The 19,266-nt window shown below is 37.9% G+C and overlaps 1 protein-coding gene across 21 annotated transcripts in view; it reads left to right on the top strand.

Moving 5' to 3' along the window:
* The first annotated feature begins 304 nt into the window (after nucleotides 1-304).
* LOC148779338 (uncharacterized) overlaps nucleotides 305-19,266 on the top strand; it is a 54,483-nt gene continuing 35,521 nt past the window's right edge. For 11 of the 21 annotated variants that reach the window (XR_016048162.1, XM_088856572.1, XM_088856570.1 and 8 more), the window contains exons 1-3: nucleotides 305-611; nucleotides 1,179-1,322; nucleotides 8,680-8,844. Coding sequence is in view for 13 of the 21 variants with exons in the window: in XM_088856572.1 (XP_088712698.1) it covers nucleotides 8,717-8,844 (128 nt within the window). In the remaining 8 variants the exon portion in view is untranslated. Of the gene's footprint in view, nucleotides 612-1,178; nucleotides 1,323-8,679; nucleotides 8,845-15,065; nucleotides 15,701-19,266 lie in introns of those variants that run through there. The other 10 variants (XR_016048160.1, XR_016048168.1, XR_016048166.1 and 7 more) reach the window with 5 other exon arrangements.

Below are 19,266 nucleotides of genomic sequence, written 5' to 3'. Positions count from 1 at the left end.
TGGTTATAGGTGTTTAATATGAAAGGGAAACTTCAGTTGATTAGTTGGCATTTACTAAAAAGTGAGAATGCTTTAGGGTGTCTCTGTATTCATGAACTTATTTTCTTTAAAATTGCGGCACGGTATATAAACCTTCATTTGAACTAACTCCAAATAGTTTAGAGAAGGCTAGGATGATGATCATAATTATAAACTTTGATTCCCCTATTGGCTTGTACTTGGCCTGGTCCGAACTGGGTCTTATCGAGTTGACCTGGCAGAGCTGGGCAGTCCTCTAAAGTTATGTGGAAATGATGAGTCACCCATTTTTTTAAAACTCGTTGGGAGTCCCCAGGCTTCCAAGTCGCGAGCTTTCCAAGCCATCTAGATGAGGTATAAAGCACAGCTTTAAATGACCTGGTGTCTCTGCAAACTATGATAGAGTCCTATACAAACATTGTCAGAAATCCATAAACTTTGTCAGCAAGAAAAGTGTGGTGGCTCCATAGCTATTTGAGGAAATTTTTTAAGTAGGTTGCCAAGGTCAGGATCTCTTTCCACCCTCGTGAAGTGGAAGCCATGAGAATACTGATACTATTGCAAAGGATGGAGTTGACAAGTATTCTCTAATGGTATCTCATTTTCACTGTTACAGTATTTATCTATTAAATTTTGTGAAGGAGATGTAATTGTACATCCATTTTTTAATCTAATAAAACTCTGTTAAGTTTCTAAAAATGAACAAGAAAACAGGAACATAATAAAGAAACACATTATTCAAGAGGTTGAAAGGATAGAGTATAAGTTGGTCTTTGAAGAGGCAACTATAGACAATTCGGGTGGGTAAATAGCGTTTTGAATGCCCTTTTCAGTTTGATCCTTTCCCCCTTCTTATTTATCTGGTGTGGGAAAAGTAAAGGTGATGGATTTCCCATTTCTGTTGTAATGTTTGCGTTTTTACTTGATACTTGGTTATTCATGCTTAAGAAATATTTTTCTTTTCGAAGTCCAATTGCATATAAACATTTGGTATCTGGACAGTCTTATTGAAATAACTTTGCAAAGTTCTTTATTTGGTAGTGTTTTTTTCTCTAATACTTATCAAAGAAAGTGATTTGTTCGTAATGCCCACTTGAAAACCAAGTTTTTCTCTTTTCTAACATAACGAGTATTAAAAGTTGAGAAATTGAAATTGGCAGCTTCTTCATTTGAAAGAATCTAAAGAAGCCGTTTATGGTGCTCTTGATGCTTGGGTTGCATGGGAAAACAAGTTCCCCATAGTTTCACTGATGAGAGCACTGGCTATTCTTGAGAAGGAGCAACAATGGCACCGAATTATTCAAGTACACCCTCATTCTTAATTCTTTATATCTATGCCATAAATTTTCTTTGTAAATGTTCTCGGTTCGTTTTGATTCACCATCTAGTGAGACAACGATGCAAGATATATATCTGTTCATTCAGGTTTCTAATGGTAATTCTTGATGGTCTGCTCTCCATCATAATTTGGTACACATTGCAACCGTTGCATGTCTAAATATTGAGAAGAGTGTGGTTTCTATTAGTATATGGTGTCCGTTTTGTACACTTATTGTCAAAACATCAAGATGTTGCTACAAGTGGAAGGTTCTGATAACTAAGGTAACTAATAAAAAAGTCTCCCACAAATAATGGGAAAAGGCAGCCTACATGTCAGGTGGTCAAGTACAAATATACATATATTAAAAGAAATAGCTATGTGAAATTCTAGGGAGTAAAATAAAAAATTGTCTTTCTTTCATTAGTATATCTAAATTCCACTTACAAGTGCCATATAACAATGTTGTAAATAAGAAACAATAACCCTAAATACAACGTAGGATGTTTCTTTTTGCTGCTAAATAAATACAACTCAATCCAAGGGCTGAATACAAACTTTTACTGTGAATTCTAATACAAATAACGTTCCTGAAAATTAATAGTAATAATTGCTATAAAATAAACCAAGAATAGCAAGGAAAACTTACTCGACTTTGCCAAGGTTTACCCCTTAGCAATTGATACACCCCATATCTGATTACCTGACTGATTGTGCCCTCTGATCGTCTTGGCCTTACTGAATTCTTTGAGTCGGCAAACCCTTTACAAATCTAGGGCTTGAGAGCACAAAATAAGAATAGGGTTTTCTCTAGACCCTTTCAAGGCCTTTCTAGGGCAACGCCACAACTGGCACCTCGCTTGGTCAATTAGGGTTGGGCGTGTAGGCATGCCTAATATGGTTGTTAATCATCTTGGCCAATAGAATTTTAGGTAATCTGTTAGGTGAAAAAGACAATCAATTATCCCCTATTTCTGTGAACCACATCCACTTCTAGTCAACCTAGGATAAGACCAATCAAAATGCATCCTTCTGGTTTGACTAGGACTTCCATTTCTCTCACAAAAGATTGTAAGAATTCAATGTGAAAAGGATTTGGTCAAATTTAACAATTGAAAGAATATTTTACAAACACAAAATATTCTCTATCCCCACAATATAAGGTCATATAATATTTTTCAAATATTTCCACAAGGTTCTCTAGCTAGAAATTATTCTCTAATATCTTGGGGGAGATTTCCCAAACAAGTGGGAGACCTCAACCTACATGTGAGGACTCCCAACCTAGCGTCGGGCATTAGCCATGTGGGCCTCACGTCCCACCATTGTGCTTCCCGTATGTTTGAGACCTGGGTGCTTAATTGCCCCCCTCCCCCTCCCCCCTTCCCCAAAAAAAAAACAAAAAAGAAACACAAAAAAAATGTGGGTCCCACTCAAAAAAAAAAAAAAAAAGGCCCCCCAGAGGTTTTAGAAATATGAACACTATCCTTTATAGGGTTTTTTACATCTGAAAATTATTATAAAAACTCATAAAATTTCTAAAAATCACAAAAATAATTCTTAACTTGAAAAAAAAATTTCTAGAAGTGGATTGTTAGGGCACTCGACCCGACCCAGTACTGTGATCCTCAACTATCTTCTCAAACCAACTCAACACGACCCATGACCTACAGGCTACAGTCTCATGCCAGGACTCATGATTAACTTATCAAAGCTGGCTAATAAACAGTGAAATCACAGTCCTTAAATGTGGATTCCTTTAAGAGAAAGTCACACACACATATTACTATAGTTCATGGGGAACTCTCTATGCGCATTTACACATATCCCTTTATAGGGTATGCAGTTGTCATGTATACATGCCGTGTAGAAGTTTGTTGACGATTTAGCTATCACTCTCATAGGTCCACATTTGGACACATGGGACCATGATGCTCTCTTGGCCTGCTAATTATCCTTGGACTATCTCTCCAGCTCCAACAAGAGATGATCCTTTAAAAATCTTCTTCTGTAGTGCTATATACCCAAGGGTTAGGGTTTTGGATATGATCAAGGGCTATAGACTGCCCAACTCTAGGTCAGTCAACCAAGACACACTCTCACTACAATCCACTATAATTCTTTATTTATATGCTTTCATGGGCTTTAAAGGCCACGAACCCGAACATCTCCCACTTGCCCTTTGAAGGTACTACAATCACTTCTTCTCACTCTCTGAAGCCCATCCCATGTACATTGTTTGGCAAAAACATTGGCTACCAATCCTTTTATCAAAGTATATGCTAACATAGCCTTTGTAGGGATATAAGCAACCTCAATCTTTGTTTTTCGGATCTCGTTGCCAATGTGGTAATAATCTGCCTAAAGTTGCCTGGATTTCTTGTGAAAATATAAGCTGATTCAAGAACTACAATGAGATCGCTTCTTTTGCTGCGAGACAACAAGCCATATTGTGATGTCGTAGTCGAGATTGCAACGATGTTCGGTTTCTTTGTGCACCAGGAAACAGTTGCATTGGCAAGTGTGAAGATATAATTGGATGTGGCCTTCATCTCATTTGGATCACCTTGATAGTCCACATTTGAATATCCTTGTATCTATATGTTTAAGCCTCTTACATAAGTGAATGGAAGATTACTAGTTTTATTCAAATATTGCATAACGTTTTTTATTGCCTTCTAGTGCTCCATGCCTGAATTATATTGGAACTTGCTATTCGTGCTCACGGGTAGCCTAAGCGGTGAGGTTTGGACGGGCATGCCTAAGGCAGGCTCCTAGGTGGATCTGCGCGCCACCTAGTGCCACCCCTTGAAAAAAATAAAATAAATAAAAATAAAGGATGTGAATATTGAGACGTCATTTCTTAGACGAGTGTTTATTGATATTCTTTTGGATACTAACTTTTATACTAATTTTGATACAGTACTTTTACAAAAAAACTCTGCTCATTTTGTGATTTTTGATGAAGAAATGAGGGAGATTTTTGTCATTTTTTCTACTAATTTTGTAATACCAATTGTCATTTTTGTGTCTTTTTTTTCTCGTAGACACATTAGGCCTCTCTCTCTCTCTCACTTCCACACACAAATAGAACATTGGACATCTCTCTCTCTCACGACTGTACACACTCATGCCAATATACAAAGATAACGGGCCACTCGCTATATCACATACAAAGATAACGGGCTAGTCGCTCTCTCACGTATAAAGATAACGGGCTAGTCTTTCTCTCGCATATGAAAATACATTGAACATCTCTCTCTCTCAAACTTATTGCTCTCTCTCTCCGACATATTGTATATTCTTAAATTTAGGTATCTTTCATTAATGAAATTGTTAAGACTATGACACTGCTTTAGGATCAAGTTATACCTTAGGCTACTATCAATGGACATAACATCAACATTCAAAACTTCTCAAGATAGAATACTCAGGAGTTCTTCCAAGCAGTGTGTGATATGGAGTTTTTCTGTTCGGTACATCAATTAGAAGTCTATTTATCAAGAATATGGCTGTATGGACAGCTTCAGTCCATAACAACTTTAGAACTTGAGTGGAAAACATAAGGGATAATCCAAGTTCATTTTTATGTCTATCTTCCCTTTCCTCCATTTCATTTTGTTATACAGTATAAGGATAGGAAACTTGTAGCTCTACCCATTGTCCAAGGATAGGAAACTTGTTGCTCTATCATTGTCACTATGAAAGTACAAAAGTTGCCTACAAAAGTGCTTTTCAACAAACAACTTGAAATGAAAGAACCTTGTAAATATGAAGAAGTCATAAAAAAATATCACATATGAGAGGGATTTAGAAGGAGATGCAGTTTGCGCTTGATCCCATATATCAGAATCCACTAACTCAAACAGCAAAGAAGCTCTTTTAGTATTAAAAACAATACCACTAGACAACCATGACAAATAAACTCATAAAGATCAATATCAGAGGATATGAGCCCTTGTTTACACGACTTATTTAGAGATTCCGTACTACAATGACCTAATCTATGATGCCATTCATTGGCATCTTTATTGGCTTGACAAGACACGACCAGAGTTTAGAATTTCTTTGACTCTTCATCAACTATGTTGAACCCCCCACATTGTGAACCGCTAGCAAATGTGATCCACGATAGTTGGTCGTTCAATAAAACACAATCACGAGTAAATACAAAGAAGACATGATTTTCTCTAGTTAGTTGTGACATAGAAATAAGATTACCTTTGAAATTATGGACGAGGAAAACATTTTGGAAATTGATAGGCCTATTAAATGACTGAATAGTAAACATTCCCAACATGTGTGATATGGTGAGAGGACCCATATCCATTTAAAATAGACCCACTACCGGAGTAAGGGACAAGGGAGGAGAATATACTTGGATTTCTTGTCAAATGGTTGGCTGTACCACTATCAACAATCGATGCAGCTTTAGAAGGAGATGTAATGGCGAGATTCTCCACAAAAATATTTAGAGCAACATGCTGGTTTCTCCCATATTATGGTCTTGGGTATCTACATGATTTCTATTATTACACCTTCCACAGATCTGACACACTATATCAAAAATCCCCTGATTGGAACTCTTAATGCTATTATGGTTAGGTGGATGTAGGATGCTGCACTTAGTAGTATTTCCATAAAGTCCACCTCTACCACATCCAACACATCCTCTCTGATTTCTTCTTCTGCCTCTACCTCCACAAAAACAATTTCAAGGAGCTGAATACTTTTGTTGGCAAGCAAAACATCATAAGAATTCACACCTTATTGTTTTCTCATCCTTTTATAGGGGTTCATAGCTTCATGTTGAAGAAGTAGAGGACATAATTCCGCCAAAGTTTTTTACTCTACCTCTAGTGGGGATCACATTCGTCCCTAAACCCTAAACCCTAAACCCTAATATCTTAAATCCTAAACCCTAAACCCTAACCCTGAATCTTAATACCTTAAATCCTAAAGCCTAAACCGTAATACCTTAAATCCTAAACCCTACCCTTTTTAGGGTTTTGTTAAGGAGAGGGTGAAGGTCCTCTTATCATTACGTGGTTCGAGAGGTTCGCTCCTCTTTCTATCTCATCACATCACATGTATTACTTTGAGAGGTACGCTCGTCTCTTTCTCTCATGCATTACTTTGAGAGGTATGCTCCTCTCTCTCTCTCAAGGCTTGCTTATCATTGTTATTGTTGTAGTTAGAGGCATGGATTTGTAGAGAGGGGCAGGGCTTCAATATGTTGATCCTTGAACTTGAAAACCCAGCAAACTAGAACAAAGCCATGGAACTACTTTAGGCATGTTTGCAACTTAGCTCTTCCCATGCAATTGCAGTAAAATTCAAGCTTCTCTCCCTTTTTATAACCCAATTAGAAAAGTCCGAAATATATTTTTGAATTTAATGCGTTTGTGATTTTTTTATGGACCCTTTTTTTAATTTTGATATTTTAGAAATTATCCCTTAGCTCGGCTCGGCTCGGCTCGGCTCGGCTTTTAATGGCTCAACTCAGTTCAGCTCGGCTAATACTAGTTCAGTTAAAGAGTATTTTAACTTATACGAGCCAATCCGAGTCAAATTTAGACGAAATTGACCGATATAAGCTGAGCCGAGTTAGAAAGTGAAAAGAGAAAACACAATAAAAATTAGGACAAAATTTAATAATATAAAATTATCAAAAATAAAAACTTATTTAAATATCTAAAAAGTAAATATTAAAGTGAAAAGGATTATTTTTTTCTTTTTCTTTTTTTGGGTAATTCAGTGGGGATGACGAGCCCTTACCCGTTTTTGAATGCGTTAGGTGAGAATGTAAGCTTAGACCTTAACTGGGGCACAAGTCGTGCTACCACCACGACCCCAACACCATTCTCGAAGCCAAAAAGATTCTTATTCTCACTAGAGTACGTTGTACATCTACTCCCTTTTCCCTATCCACCATTAATCAAATAGAGTGATAAATCTTTCTCTCTCTCTCACTTTCTCTCTCTCTCTCTCTCTCTCTCTCTCTCTCTCTCTCTCCACCTATATGTTACCCTTAGGGCGTGTATGTTTTGGAGGAAGGTTTGTTTTTTGATAAAAAACATCCCATATTACTATAGCACACTAGTGTTTAAGAGAGATAAAAACCGTGAAGGAAATTACAAGAAAAAAGAACAAAACGCGGATACAAGTATCCCAACATGGGCCCATAAGCACAAGAGAAGAAAACACACCCACAAAGGGGCCCCTCTCTCTCTCCAAGAAAACTCTTTCTTTATTAATCAAAATTCAATCTCCTTTTACATGATGCGTGCTTCCTTTTATACATTTAAATCACCTTCTCACGTGACTCTCAAAAGATAACCCCTAATATATCTCCCTACTAAAAACTGAAAATGATAACTAACCAAAATAAATCTATCTCTAGATTCTTTCCATATTTTTCCATCCAACTTCCTAAAAGATTATTACAACTTCCTACTTCATCATTTCCACCTACGGGATTCATTGTTTTCCCTAGTTTCAACCAAGCACAAAAAGATAACACTCCCTTTAAATTAGGAAACAAAATATATTTCCTAAAAACTAATGATAAACACCTTGTATCCCCAAACTAATACATGAGATAAACTTTCCTAAACGAACTAAAAGATAACTTTCCTCCCAAGCTAACTCCATTGTACTTACCTTTTTGTTTCAAAAGACGACTCAAAAGAAATAATCTAACTTTCCTAAATAAAAACCCACCTAGAAAATACGGACACTAAAACAAACTAAAGTCTTACTCTTATCTTTTCTACAAAAAGATACTTCCTAAAATACTAATGATAAACACCTTGTATCCCCAAACTAATACAAGAGATAAACATTCCTAAACTAACTAAAAGATAACCTTCCTCCCAAGCTAACTCCATTGTACTTACCTTTTTGTTTCAAAAGACGACTCAAAAGAAATAATCTAACTTTCCTAAATAAAAACCCACCTAGAAAATACGGACACTAAAACAAACTAAAGTCTTACTCTTATCTTTTCTAAAAAAAGATACTTCCTAAAATACTGACTTTATTAATCTATAACTAAACAATCCCTTCCCTACTAATCCTATTTTTAAAAAATGAACTCTAATAAAAAATAAAAATCTACTCTCATCTCTAAAAAATAAAAATATAAAATGAAACTTTGGGATTAGTCATTATTTTGAACATGGACCACAAAAGTATATGTAGCCCTTGAATATGGAAAATGAGGCTTTATGTACTGTTTGTTTGCCTTTTGCTAGCTGCATTATAGATATTTGTTGTTTGTTTTGTTAAACAAGGTGGTTTCTCAGTTATCTCTATGTTTAAATCAATGTAATTTTTTGTAGGTGGTAGAGCTGGGATTTACCCTAGCAGCACTTGCTCATGTTTGACACAATGCCATGTTGGATGAAAAGAACAATAAGTTACGCCAGCTGTGGAGGCTTGGCTGTTCAAGCATTTCAAGCATATTTTCAGCTTTGCTACAAGAGACTTGGTTGCTTGCTGTATAGGTACTATTTAATATTGTTATTCTATGTTGTTGATCCCCTTAGGCTGGAGGAATATCTAAATAACTGAAAGCTCAGTTCGTGAACTTTGGGAATTCTCTGTTTATTGTAGTCTCTGGTGGTATTTTCCATTATAAGTGATCTTGTAACCATTTATCACCATTTCCTCCCCTCTCTCTCTCCACCCTTTCTCTATGCAATCCTAGGCTTGCAACCCCTTCCTCCTGCACCCCCTCTTTGTATGCCCTCCCCTAACCTCATTAGTCCTCCTCACCATTTTCCTATTAATTCATCTCCTCTTCTCTCCCCCCAGGTCCCAACCTTGTTGCCACCTTTTCTTCACCTAATTAGCTTTGATGTTGAGGCCTACCCAGCCTGTTCACCATATGCCTTCATGCACGAGCCCTCATTGAAGCCCATCCTTTGCCATCTATTCCACCCTCCCTTAGGTGGTGCGTAGGAGGCGATCTAGATTGTCTCATAACAGTCTTCTAGACATCTTGTTGGAAGGAGCGGAGTTTAGTTGGTCTAGTCATTCGGCTAATCCAAGCCTCTCAAATTTAGATAGATTTCTAACCCCTCTCGTGTGGGATCATGAGTTCCCTAGCACCCACTCTCTGGTGCTTCCCAAGCCCACCTCAAATCATACACCTATCCTGCTAGATACCCTGTCCATTCCTCCAGGGCCTAAGCCTTTTTGCTTTGAGCTGTCTTGGCTCTAAGAGCCCAGCTTCCCCTCTCCTGTCTGTAACCAATGGGAGTCCTTCTCCCCCTAAGTGAATGGGTGGGCCGGTTTTATCTTGTAGAAAAAGCATCAAATGCTCAAAGTTTTCCTGAAATCATGGAGTTCTCAGCTCCTTGAAAACTTCTGATACCAAAAAGACTCCCTTTTGAGGTCTATTCAACATTGAGACACCATTGAAGAACTTAGACCTCCCTCGCCTTCATCTGGATTCTCGATCCATCCACAAATATGATTACCAGTTCCTCCTAAAGAAAGAAGAAATTTATTGGCTCAACGGGCCAAAGTCAAATGGCTCAAGCTTGGAAACCAAAATACAACTTACTTCCACGAGATAGCCAACTGTCGAAGAAGGGAGAACTCTATTACCCACTTCAAAGTGGGGGACTAGATTGTTGACAATCCCAATCTCATGAGGCAGCGCCTGTCGAATATTTTCCAAGCTTTTCTCTTCCCCTTCTGGTCCTAGGCCAGTAATGGCGGACTTCTCCTTCTCTTCTATTTCTCACGAATGTGCAGCCTCTTTGGAAAGCCTTTTTTAGGAATACAAAGTACTTCAAGCCATTAAAGCTCTGACTGCTTCCCCATAGCCCTCTTCAAAATCTATTGGGATAACCTTAAGACTGATATTATGGCTTTCTTTTCTGAATTTCACTACCGAGCTACTATCCATAAGGCGATGAATGCCACTTTCATTGCTAAGATCCCCAAGAATGAGGGAGCAAAAGAGCTTAAAGACTTCAAACCCATTAGTCTGATTAATACTTCCTACAAAATTCTCTTAAAAGTGTCCTTGGTCAGGTGATTTTATCGTCCCAAGGGACCTTTGTGAAGGAACGTCAGATTCTTGATGGTGCTCTAATAGCACACGAGTGCATCCATTCCCGCTATAGTGCAAAAATCCCAGGCTTGGTAATCAAAAAGCTTATGATGATGAGACTTTGTCCAAAATTCCATTTGGCTCTCTATGGTGGAGATGGATCCAAGGGTGTATTTCAAAATCCCAATTTTTGGACCTTATTAATGACACATCTAATGGTTACATTCATGCTTTGAGTTGGCTCCGCAAAGGGGACCCCCTTTCACCGTTCCTATTTGCCATAGTGGCTAAGGTGTTCAGTGCCTCACTATCTCGTGTGTACAGCACGGGACGCATTTAGGGTTTCCAAGTGGGTAGGTCAGGTCTCTCTATATTCCACCTCCAATATGTCGATGATACCCTCTTTTTTTGCGATGCGTTTTTTAAAAAAGTTAGTTGTTTATTGCTCTTCCTCCAATGCTTCAAGTTGGCTACGAGCTTTAAGGTGAACTTAGAAAAAACTAAGATGACAGGAATCTGCCTTGACCAAGCCATAGTCAAGTGCTTCACTGACTCATGGGGATGTGTTGTAGAGCCAATGCCCTCATCCTATCTTAGCCTTCCATCTTGCATTGGCCTTCATCGAATCCAGTTATGGAGCCTGGTTATAGACAAAGTCGAGTGGCACCTGGCTTCATGGAAAGGGAGAGTCCTTTCACCAGGCTGTAGAGTGACCCTTATCAAGGCCATAATCTCCAGCATTTCCCTTTTCTTTATGTCCGTTTTCTTTATGGTCATAGTCGTTACACTGGAAAAACTCATGAGGGCTCTAAGGCTGCTCATTGAAGGGGCAAGTGAAGACAGTCAAGCCCCAAGTACGTGAGCTTATGAATGTGGAAGTGTCTATCAATGAAAAACCTTAAGGCTATGGTAGACACCGGGGCTACACACAACTTTGTGGCAGATCAAGAGGCACGCCTGCTGAACCTCAGTGAAGGAAACTAGGTTTCCTTCCCCCACTGGAAACCAGGTTTTCCCCTACCAATGGTTAGCTCTGGATGCAATCGGACCTTCTGGCGGTATCTGAGTCCCATCTCAACATGCCTTAGTTGCCTCTCATATTGGCAAGTTCTGTCATAGTGACCCTAGCTAGGATCACTGATTTCCTCTATTGGAAGTGCATTGTGATTTATGGGCCACAAGAAGACAACGAGAAATTAGCCGTATTGAGAGAGTTACAATCTTTGATGACCATCCCATTTTCTTAGTGGTGCGTAGGAGGTGATTTTAATATCACCAGATGGTCTCATGAACGTAATTCCCGCGACAAAACTGCCCCTTCAATGGTACAGTTCTCTGATGTCTTAGCTCATAACAGTCTTCTAAACATCCTGTTGGAAGGAGCGGAGTTCCGTTGGTCTAGCCATTCGACTAATCCAAGCCTCTCAAAATTAGATAGATTTCTAAGCCCTCTCGAGTGGGATCATGAATTCCTTGGCACCCACTCTCTGGTGCTTCCCAAGCCCACTTCATACCCAATCCCTTCCTCGAGGGCCTAAGCCTTTTCGCTTTGAGTTGTCTTGGCTCTAAGAGCCCGGTTTCGCCTCTCTTGTCTGTAACCATTGGGAGTCCTTCTCCCCCCTCGTGAATGGGTGGGCCGGTTTTATCTTGTAGAAAAAACTTCAAATGCTCAAATTTTTCATGAAATCATGGAGTTCACAGCTCCCTGGAAACTTATGATACCAAAAAGACTCCCATACAGCTTACTTCCACAAGATAGCCAACTGTTGAAGAAGGGAGAACTCTATTACCCACTTCAAGGTATGGGACCAGATTGTTGACCATCCCAATCTCATTGAGGCAGCTGCTGTCAAATATTTTTCCAAGTTTTTCTCTTCCCCTTCTGGTCCTAAGTCAGAAATGGCGAACGTCTCCTTCTCTTCTATATCTCTCGAATCTGCAGCCTCTTTGAAAAGCCCTTTTTAAGAGGACAAAGTACTCCAGGCCATTAAAGATCTCAATGGAGACCAGACCCTCAGCCCTGACAGCTTCCCCATAGCCCTCTTCGAAGTCTTTTGGGATACCCTTAGGATTGATATCATGGCTTTCTTTTCTGAATTTCACTCTCGAGCCACTATCAATAAGGCGATGAATTACCAAGATCCTCAAGAAAGAGAGAGCAGAAGAGCTTAAAGACATCATATCGACTAGTCTGATTAATACTTCCTACAAAATTCTCTTGAGGGCCTGGCTTCCCGCCTTAAACGTGTCCTTAGTCAGGTGATCTTATCATCCCAACGGACCTTTGTGAAGGAATGCCAGATTCTCGATGGGGCTCTAATAGCACATGAATGCATACATTCCCGTTGTAGTGCAAAAATCTCTGGCTTGGTAATAAAAAATCTTATGATCTTGTGGACTGGGAAATTATTGATGAGACTTTGTCCAGAATTCCATTTGGCTCTCTATGGTGGAGATAGATCCAAGGGGGTATTTCAAAACCCCAATTTTCGGACCTTATTAATGGCACATCTAAGGGTTACTTTCATGCTTCGAGAGGGCTCCACCAAGGGGGCCCCCTTTCACCCTGACTATTTACCATAGTGGCTGAGGTGTTCAGTGCCTCACTATCTCGTGTGTACAGCGCGGGATGCATTTCGAGTTTCCAAGTGGCTAGGTCGAGTCTCTCGATATTCCTTTGGTATCAATGGATGCCTTAATTTCATTTTTCTCTATTCTTCTTTTTTCTTGTTGGTAAGTTCTCGTCTCGATGTTTAGTGTTTAGACTGAATGGATACTTTGTATGTTTCAATATTCTAAAGCACTAACCATGCTATTGCTGGACCAAACCATGTGAAGTTATGAACATTTGTTGCCATGGGATGTGTAGGGTTATATGCATGCTCATGAGTGTGGCTTGCTGCTGGATGTCAATATGTGTTGGAAGGCTTATCATCTTAAACAAGGGAGTCTAAAGTGAAAATAGTCAAGTCTTTTGGTAGAAGATGAAACATAAAACAAGAGATGCATGATGCTTTTCTCGGTAATGCATATTTACCTTAGGATATATTCTCTTTTTATAATTCTTTTCTTGCATGCAATGAGAAATGGAGCATCAACATGTGCACTTGTGCAAATATAGGGCTCATTGGTATTAAGAGGACATGTTATTTTCAAGATGGGAGATGGAACCTTTATTCTTCCTTGTTTTTTATCCAAATCAGATGTAATTGTCATTCAGAGTTGGGTTGGTTTAGAAACATAAGGGTGGTATCTATCAATTTTAGAGTAGTATTTGTTCTGTTTCCTTACTGGCAACATATCTGTGAACTTTCAGGGATCCTCTACCAATGGCACACGGGATCTAAGTCCAAGAATTTGTCTCACAAATTTGGAATGCCTAGGCAAAAACCAGTAGAGAGCATAACATAATATATGTTTGACCAAGGCTCAACACATGGACATGAGGCCAAGACCTAGGGCTAGGGTATGTGCTTGAGCATGCCACCCCTTGGCTTAGTTTTCTTTCTTAAACCCTAAAGTTTGGAGAAGAAGAAGAGAGAGATATTTAGAGAGTGGCGTGTCAGTCCTTCAAGCACACACACACACAGAGAGAGAGATCAAGTGTAGAGAATGAGCCCCACCCATAACCAGTTTATATAGAATAAAGGTCAGGGTTCATGAGGTTAGGGTTTTGTCATCTTTGTGAGACATAATCTTGACCTTTGATCTTGGAGATATGTCGAGTGAAGAGATCTCACACATTCATCCCTTAGATCAGCCATTATGATTAAAAGGATGAGGTAGAACCATTATCCCTCAGTTTCCATAACTCCATTCCCAACAAATATTATATAGAGAAAGTAATAAATCGATCACATTAATTTCTTTATATCTTCTTATTTTGAAATGAATCACAATTAATTTCTTACACCTCTCTATTTTGAAATCAATCAGAATCTCTGCACAAAAGATTTCCTAAAATATCAAGTCAACATATGGCATAATTGCCATCTTTCAATTTAGGAAAGTTTGGAGGAGGTGGGGCACACCACCCATAGGGTGGCCATGTGGGGCCTACGTCCCATAATATGGTAGGCCCAATGTACCCCAATCAGTCCAAAATACTTTAAACATAATTTTAAATAATAAAACAATTTTATAAAATCTCAAAATATTTTTTTTTTTTCTGATTAAAATAAATCTAGAAATTGATTTTTCTTAGTTAAAATTAATTTCTCAATAAAATAAAATACCTAGAGAGGTCTAAATTTTTTTTTTAATTATCCAAAAAATAATTAACATATTTAAACATATCTAAGAAAATTTGATGTGAAGGATCTATAGAGTTAGGAGTATGACAAATATATTAAGGACTTATCATCTCTAAAGACTGTATCTCACTACACCTTATCAAACTGACCCAATAGTTGCCATGACCCACAACCTCTGACAAGGGTTCATGATTGGACTATCAAATTCAACCAATAAAGTGAAGAAGATACGATTCTAGACCATAGATTACAGGTCCGTCCTTGAGGACAACTCCATGTCCTATTTCAATAATATGCTCCATAGGTCCTTCCAACACAGTCTAGTGTTGCAGGGAATCATCACTTCTACACATGTACATGTCCAAAAGGGCCACTTTCATGATAACTATCTAGTGTACATGTCGTACAATGGTAAAGATGAGGATTTAGACCCTTATCCAAACAGGCCCCTTCCCGGACGGCTATCAGGCCCCTTCCCGGACGGCTATCAGGAACTCAAATTCCATGAGCTATTTCTCTATAGGCCCAATTGCCTGCACTCTTGCTTTATCTCGTTCTCTCTCAACTCAACCACTCTCTCTCAGGGGGCAAGGCATGCCCATGCCCTTTTCACAAGCCCTGGTTTCCAACACCTAATCTCTGCAGCTGCTCACATGGTCACCATTTACAATCTCTGCAACGACCTCCACTCTTCAAACCTCCTCTTCTTCAACAACCCCACAAAAAATATATACCTTTTTAACACAATATTCGAGCTCATGCCCATGTTAATCAGCCTACCCAAGCTTAGAGGTTTTGGAAATCTTAAGAGGTTAAGCAATGGGGACTTTTTGGAATCGAGGTACAGGATTGAGAAAAAAGGCATGAGTGTAGAGAAGAGAGAGATGAGCAGGAGCTCTATTGGGGTCTGAGATTTAGTGGTGGAGAAGGGGCCCCAAGAACAAATAGGGGGGAGCAGCCTATGTTCAAAATTGGGTTTTCTAGAGAGAGAAAGGAAGGATTCCTGGCATGCTTGCCGCTGCTTTTTCATCTCGGCAGAGAGAGGTAGGATCTTTGTTGGGGGAGAGACGCATGTAAAAATTTTGATGTGGAAATTGAATGCCGCAAAATTCGGATTAATATTCGGATTTTTGGGCGTTATTTGAATCTCAAAAGATATGATTTGACTCTATCAAACAAGGCATGTAAATTTTTAAAATTAAGAGTTTCTTTAGATTCTATATTGTCTTATAATATCACAATATTGGGTTGTTATCAAACAGTCCCTTAGTGATTTACAATTGATAGAATTGAGTATGTTATGTGAATGCTAAGATTGTTCTTTAAGCTTGTGGTATGAACTTTAATGCTATGCTTAGTTGTTTATGTGAATTGAAATCTCATTGGATTATTATGAACAAATGTATGATGTGTATGAAACATTGTTATACATGATGAGGATGTAGAATGAAGATGAAATTACCATGTAATTTTGATATAACGAGGAATTTTGACTGCAAGTCATGTAATATGTCCTAGCAATGTACATTGTGAGTATTTGGACATTGTATGGAGTTTAATTATATTTTTGAGTAAAAGATTTGTAAGGGACCTATTAGGGTTGAAGTTTTATTATTCAAATGTGTATAAACCAAGCTTGAGGGCCGGAATTTATGTATTGTGGTTTTCTATTGAGATATTCATAAATTTAAACCCTTGAGTTTTAATACAATCAAAAAGTTTTCTAAAAGATTGCGTATCTAGCACCTTGGTCTTATACCACCAACAGGAAGGTGGCTTTCTGATAAAGCTCTCTTTTGTATGGTTTTCATAGATTTCTTTGGTTTTTGTTTTATGACATTTGTTTGGGTTGTAGTTTGGATTTTGAAGGTTTTTTTTTGGGTTCTATAGGTTCATGGCCATTACAGCTTTCAGCCTCTCACTTAATATCTCCTTGTAAATTATGTACACATAGCAAGGTTAGATGCATCCTAATCTCTCATCCCCATCTTTTCTTTCTAGATAAAGTATTAGAGAGAAATTTATGGGATTTTGAGAGTAAGACTGCTCCATACAACTCGGTTTGTTGCATTCCAACTAAACTCAATAAACTTATTCACGAAACACAAGAAGTGAATATATGAAATTTTTGGACTATAAATGAGGTTCAACAAAGCCTCAACAAGGATGCACACCCTGAAGAGATGCCATGCAAAACAAAGGTCAACTCGTATTGACAACACCTATATGTCATTTCTCTTGTCTTTCCTGGCCCCTCTTTTGGACTGTCTGGATTTGATGGTTTCATGAATTTTACATCTATCAATTCTTCTTTCTAGTTTATGGCATTGGTTCTATCAGATTTTGGCCTGCCTTAGTTCTAGGGTACATTAAAGAACGAAAAAAACATAAGAATTATATAAACTGGTGGGATCAATTTATGTATATGTAATTTGGATATGCTTTACAATGGTTTGTGAGTTTTTATTGTCAAATGCCCTATTTTTTTATATATGTTTTTGGAATTTATTTGGAATCTCCAACCCTAAACCATATTTTCTAATCCAATTTGTTATATTCTTTTCAGCTTATTTGGATTCCTTACATGTTTTTAGTTTTGTTTCGGGTTTAAAGTTTTTATTTTACTTATTAGCATTTTAAACAAATCTTCTTTTTAAGGGGCTTTTGGGTCATGTACGGGCCTAGTCCACTCAGCCTCGCACTTGGCTGAGTTACTCAGGCTGATTCCAAGGCCCAAGGAAATTTGAATAGCGCGGCTTAGTATTAACCATGAATGTTTGTCACACACACGCACATGGCTATTGTGTAAATGCTCACACATGAACCCTTTCATTTCTTTAACATTGGGAAATTTTGGTAGTTTACTCATGAATATTATTTTTAATAGATTTTTCACATTACACAGCATAGAAGCTTATGGACAAATGAGGCATGTGATGTTTTTTTCTTTTTTTCTTTTCTACATACTTGCTGAACATCTATGGGGATAAAAATATTTTAAGATCCTTAACTAACTTTATTTTTTTTTTTCCTGTTTTTCTTTTTTATGATGAGTGTGTGAAAAAAGCATAAACCAATTTAGAAAGGTATTCCCTTTAATGAAATACTTGTTGTAAACCTGAGACCCGCCATGAATGATGAGGTTAGGTGCATTGCCCGAAAATGCTGATAACAAAGATGGCAGGGTTCAAGGAGGTAGGACATGAAACCTTGTGAGATTGGGGCTTTTTTCTAGAACTTGAGAAGAGCTTGAGGAAATTTGGGATCTGATTTGGTAACAGATGGAGAACCTATGCTTGGATGGTTTCTGACCTTTGCATATGTATATCATCTATAGTCCACTTTGCCTGGTACTTGTTCGAGTTACTTTCTCAAGCAAGAGCCGAGTCTAAGGCCCAAGCAAAGTTTTATAACATCGCTTAGTATTAACCATGAATGTCTGTCACACATGAACCCATTCATTTCTTTAACATTGGGAAACTGTGGTAGTCCTCATGAATATTATTTTTAATAGATTTTTCACATAATACAACATCGAAGCTTACGGACAAATGAGGCATGTGATGAGCTTTTTTGTTTTTTTAACGAACTTGTTAAACATCTATGGGGACGAAAATATTTTAAGATCCTTAACTAACTCTATTTTGTTTTTTCCTCTTTTTTTTTTTCGGGTCCAAGTGTTTGAAAAAAGTATAAACCCATTTAGAAAGATATTTGTTGTAAACCTTAGACCCTCCTTGAACGATTAGGTTTGGTGCATTGGCCGAACACTGGTGATTATAACACTGGTGATTATAGAGATGGTAGAGGTCAAGGAGGTAGGACATGAAACCTTGTGAGATCGAAGCGTTTTTTTTAGCATTAGAGAAGAACTCGAGGGACTTTGGGATCTAATTTGCTAACAAATGGAGTGCCTACTCTTGGATGGTTTTTAACCTTTGCATCTTTATGTTTTCTCACCACAATCTTCTTTATATCTGTGCTATTATAGGTTTTCCTCATTGTTTTTGTTTGTTATCTCTTCCATTTTTTTTATTATAATTGATTTTGCACTATGAAGCTCATCATATTTTGTTATGCTTTTATGATTCAGCTGATTTTATCTGTTCTTGTCATGTGTTTTGTATATTGGGTTTAAAATTTCTTCAGAATGTCCTAGGAGAAATTCTCAACAATTTAAGCTCTAAACTCTTAGACTATAGGACTGAATCTACAGTTTACAAGAAAAAGATTTAGTATGATCCATAAAACTTTCTTCTTAGAGAATGTTTTATTTTCTCTCGATGACCCAATTTTTTCCGTCTAACCATTTTCTATCTCTTCTAGGTTGGATGCCTTAATTGCGTTTTTCTTTTACTCCACATCTCTCCCCTCTATTTGAGGCTGCCTCCATTTTGCCTTAATTGCCTTAATTGCATTCTGGGTTGGATGCCTTAATTGCGTTCTAGGTTGGATGCCTTAAAACTTTCTGTCTTTTATTGCCCTAAGGTCGTTGGCATAGGACCTTGATAGATTGGTATTGATGGATGCCTTAATTCTATTTTTCTCTATTCTTCTTTTTTCTTGTTATTTTTACCATTGATAGAAGTGATATTGATGGATAAAATGAA

Source organism: Amborella trichopoda, chromosome 13 (genome assembly GCF_054954075.1).
Source record: "Amborella trichopoda isolate Santa Cruz 75 chromosome 13, AtrichopodaSantaCruz75HAP2 v2.0, whole genome shotgun sequence".
Lineage (NCBI taxonomy): Eukaryota > Viridiplantae > Streptophyta > Magnoliopsida > Amborellales > Amborellaceae > Amborella > Amborella trichopoda.
Note: the sequence above shows the minus strand (reverse complement) of the source record. Positions and strands in the feature narration are given on the sequence as shown.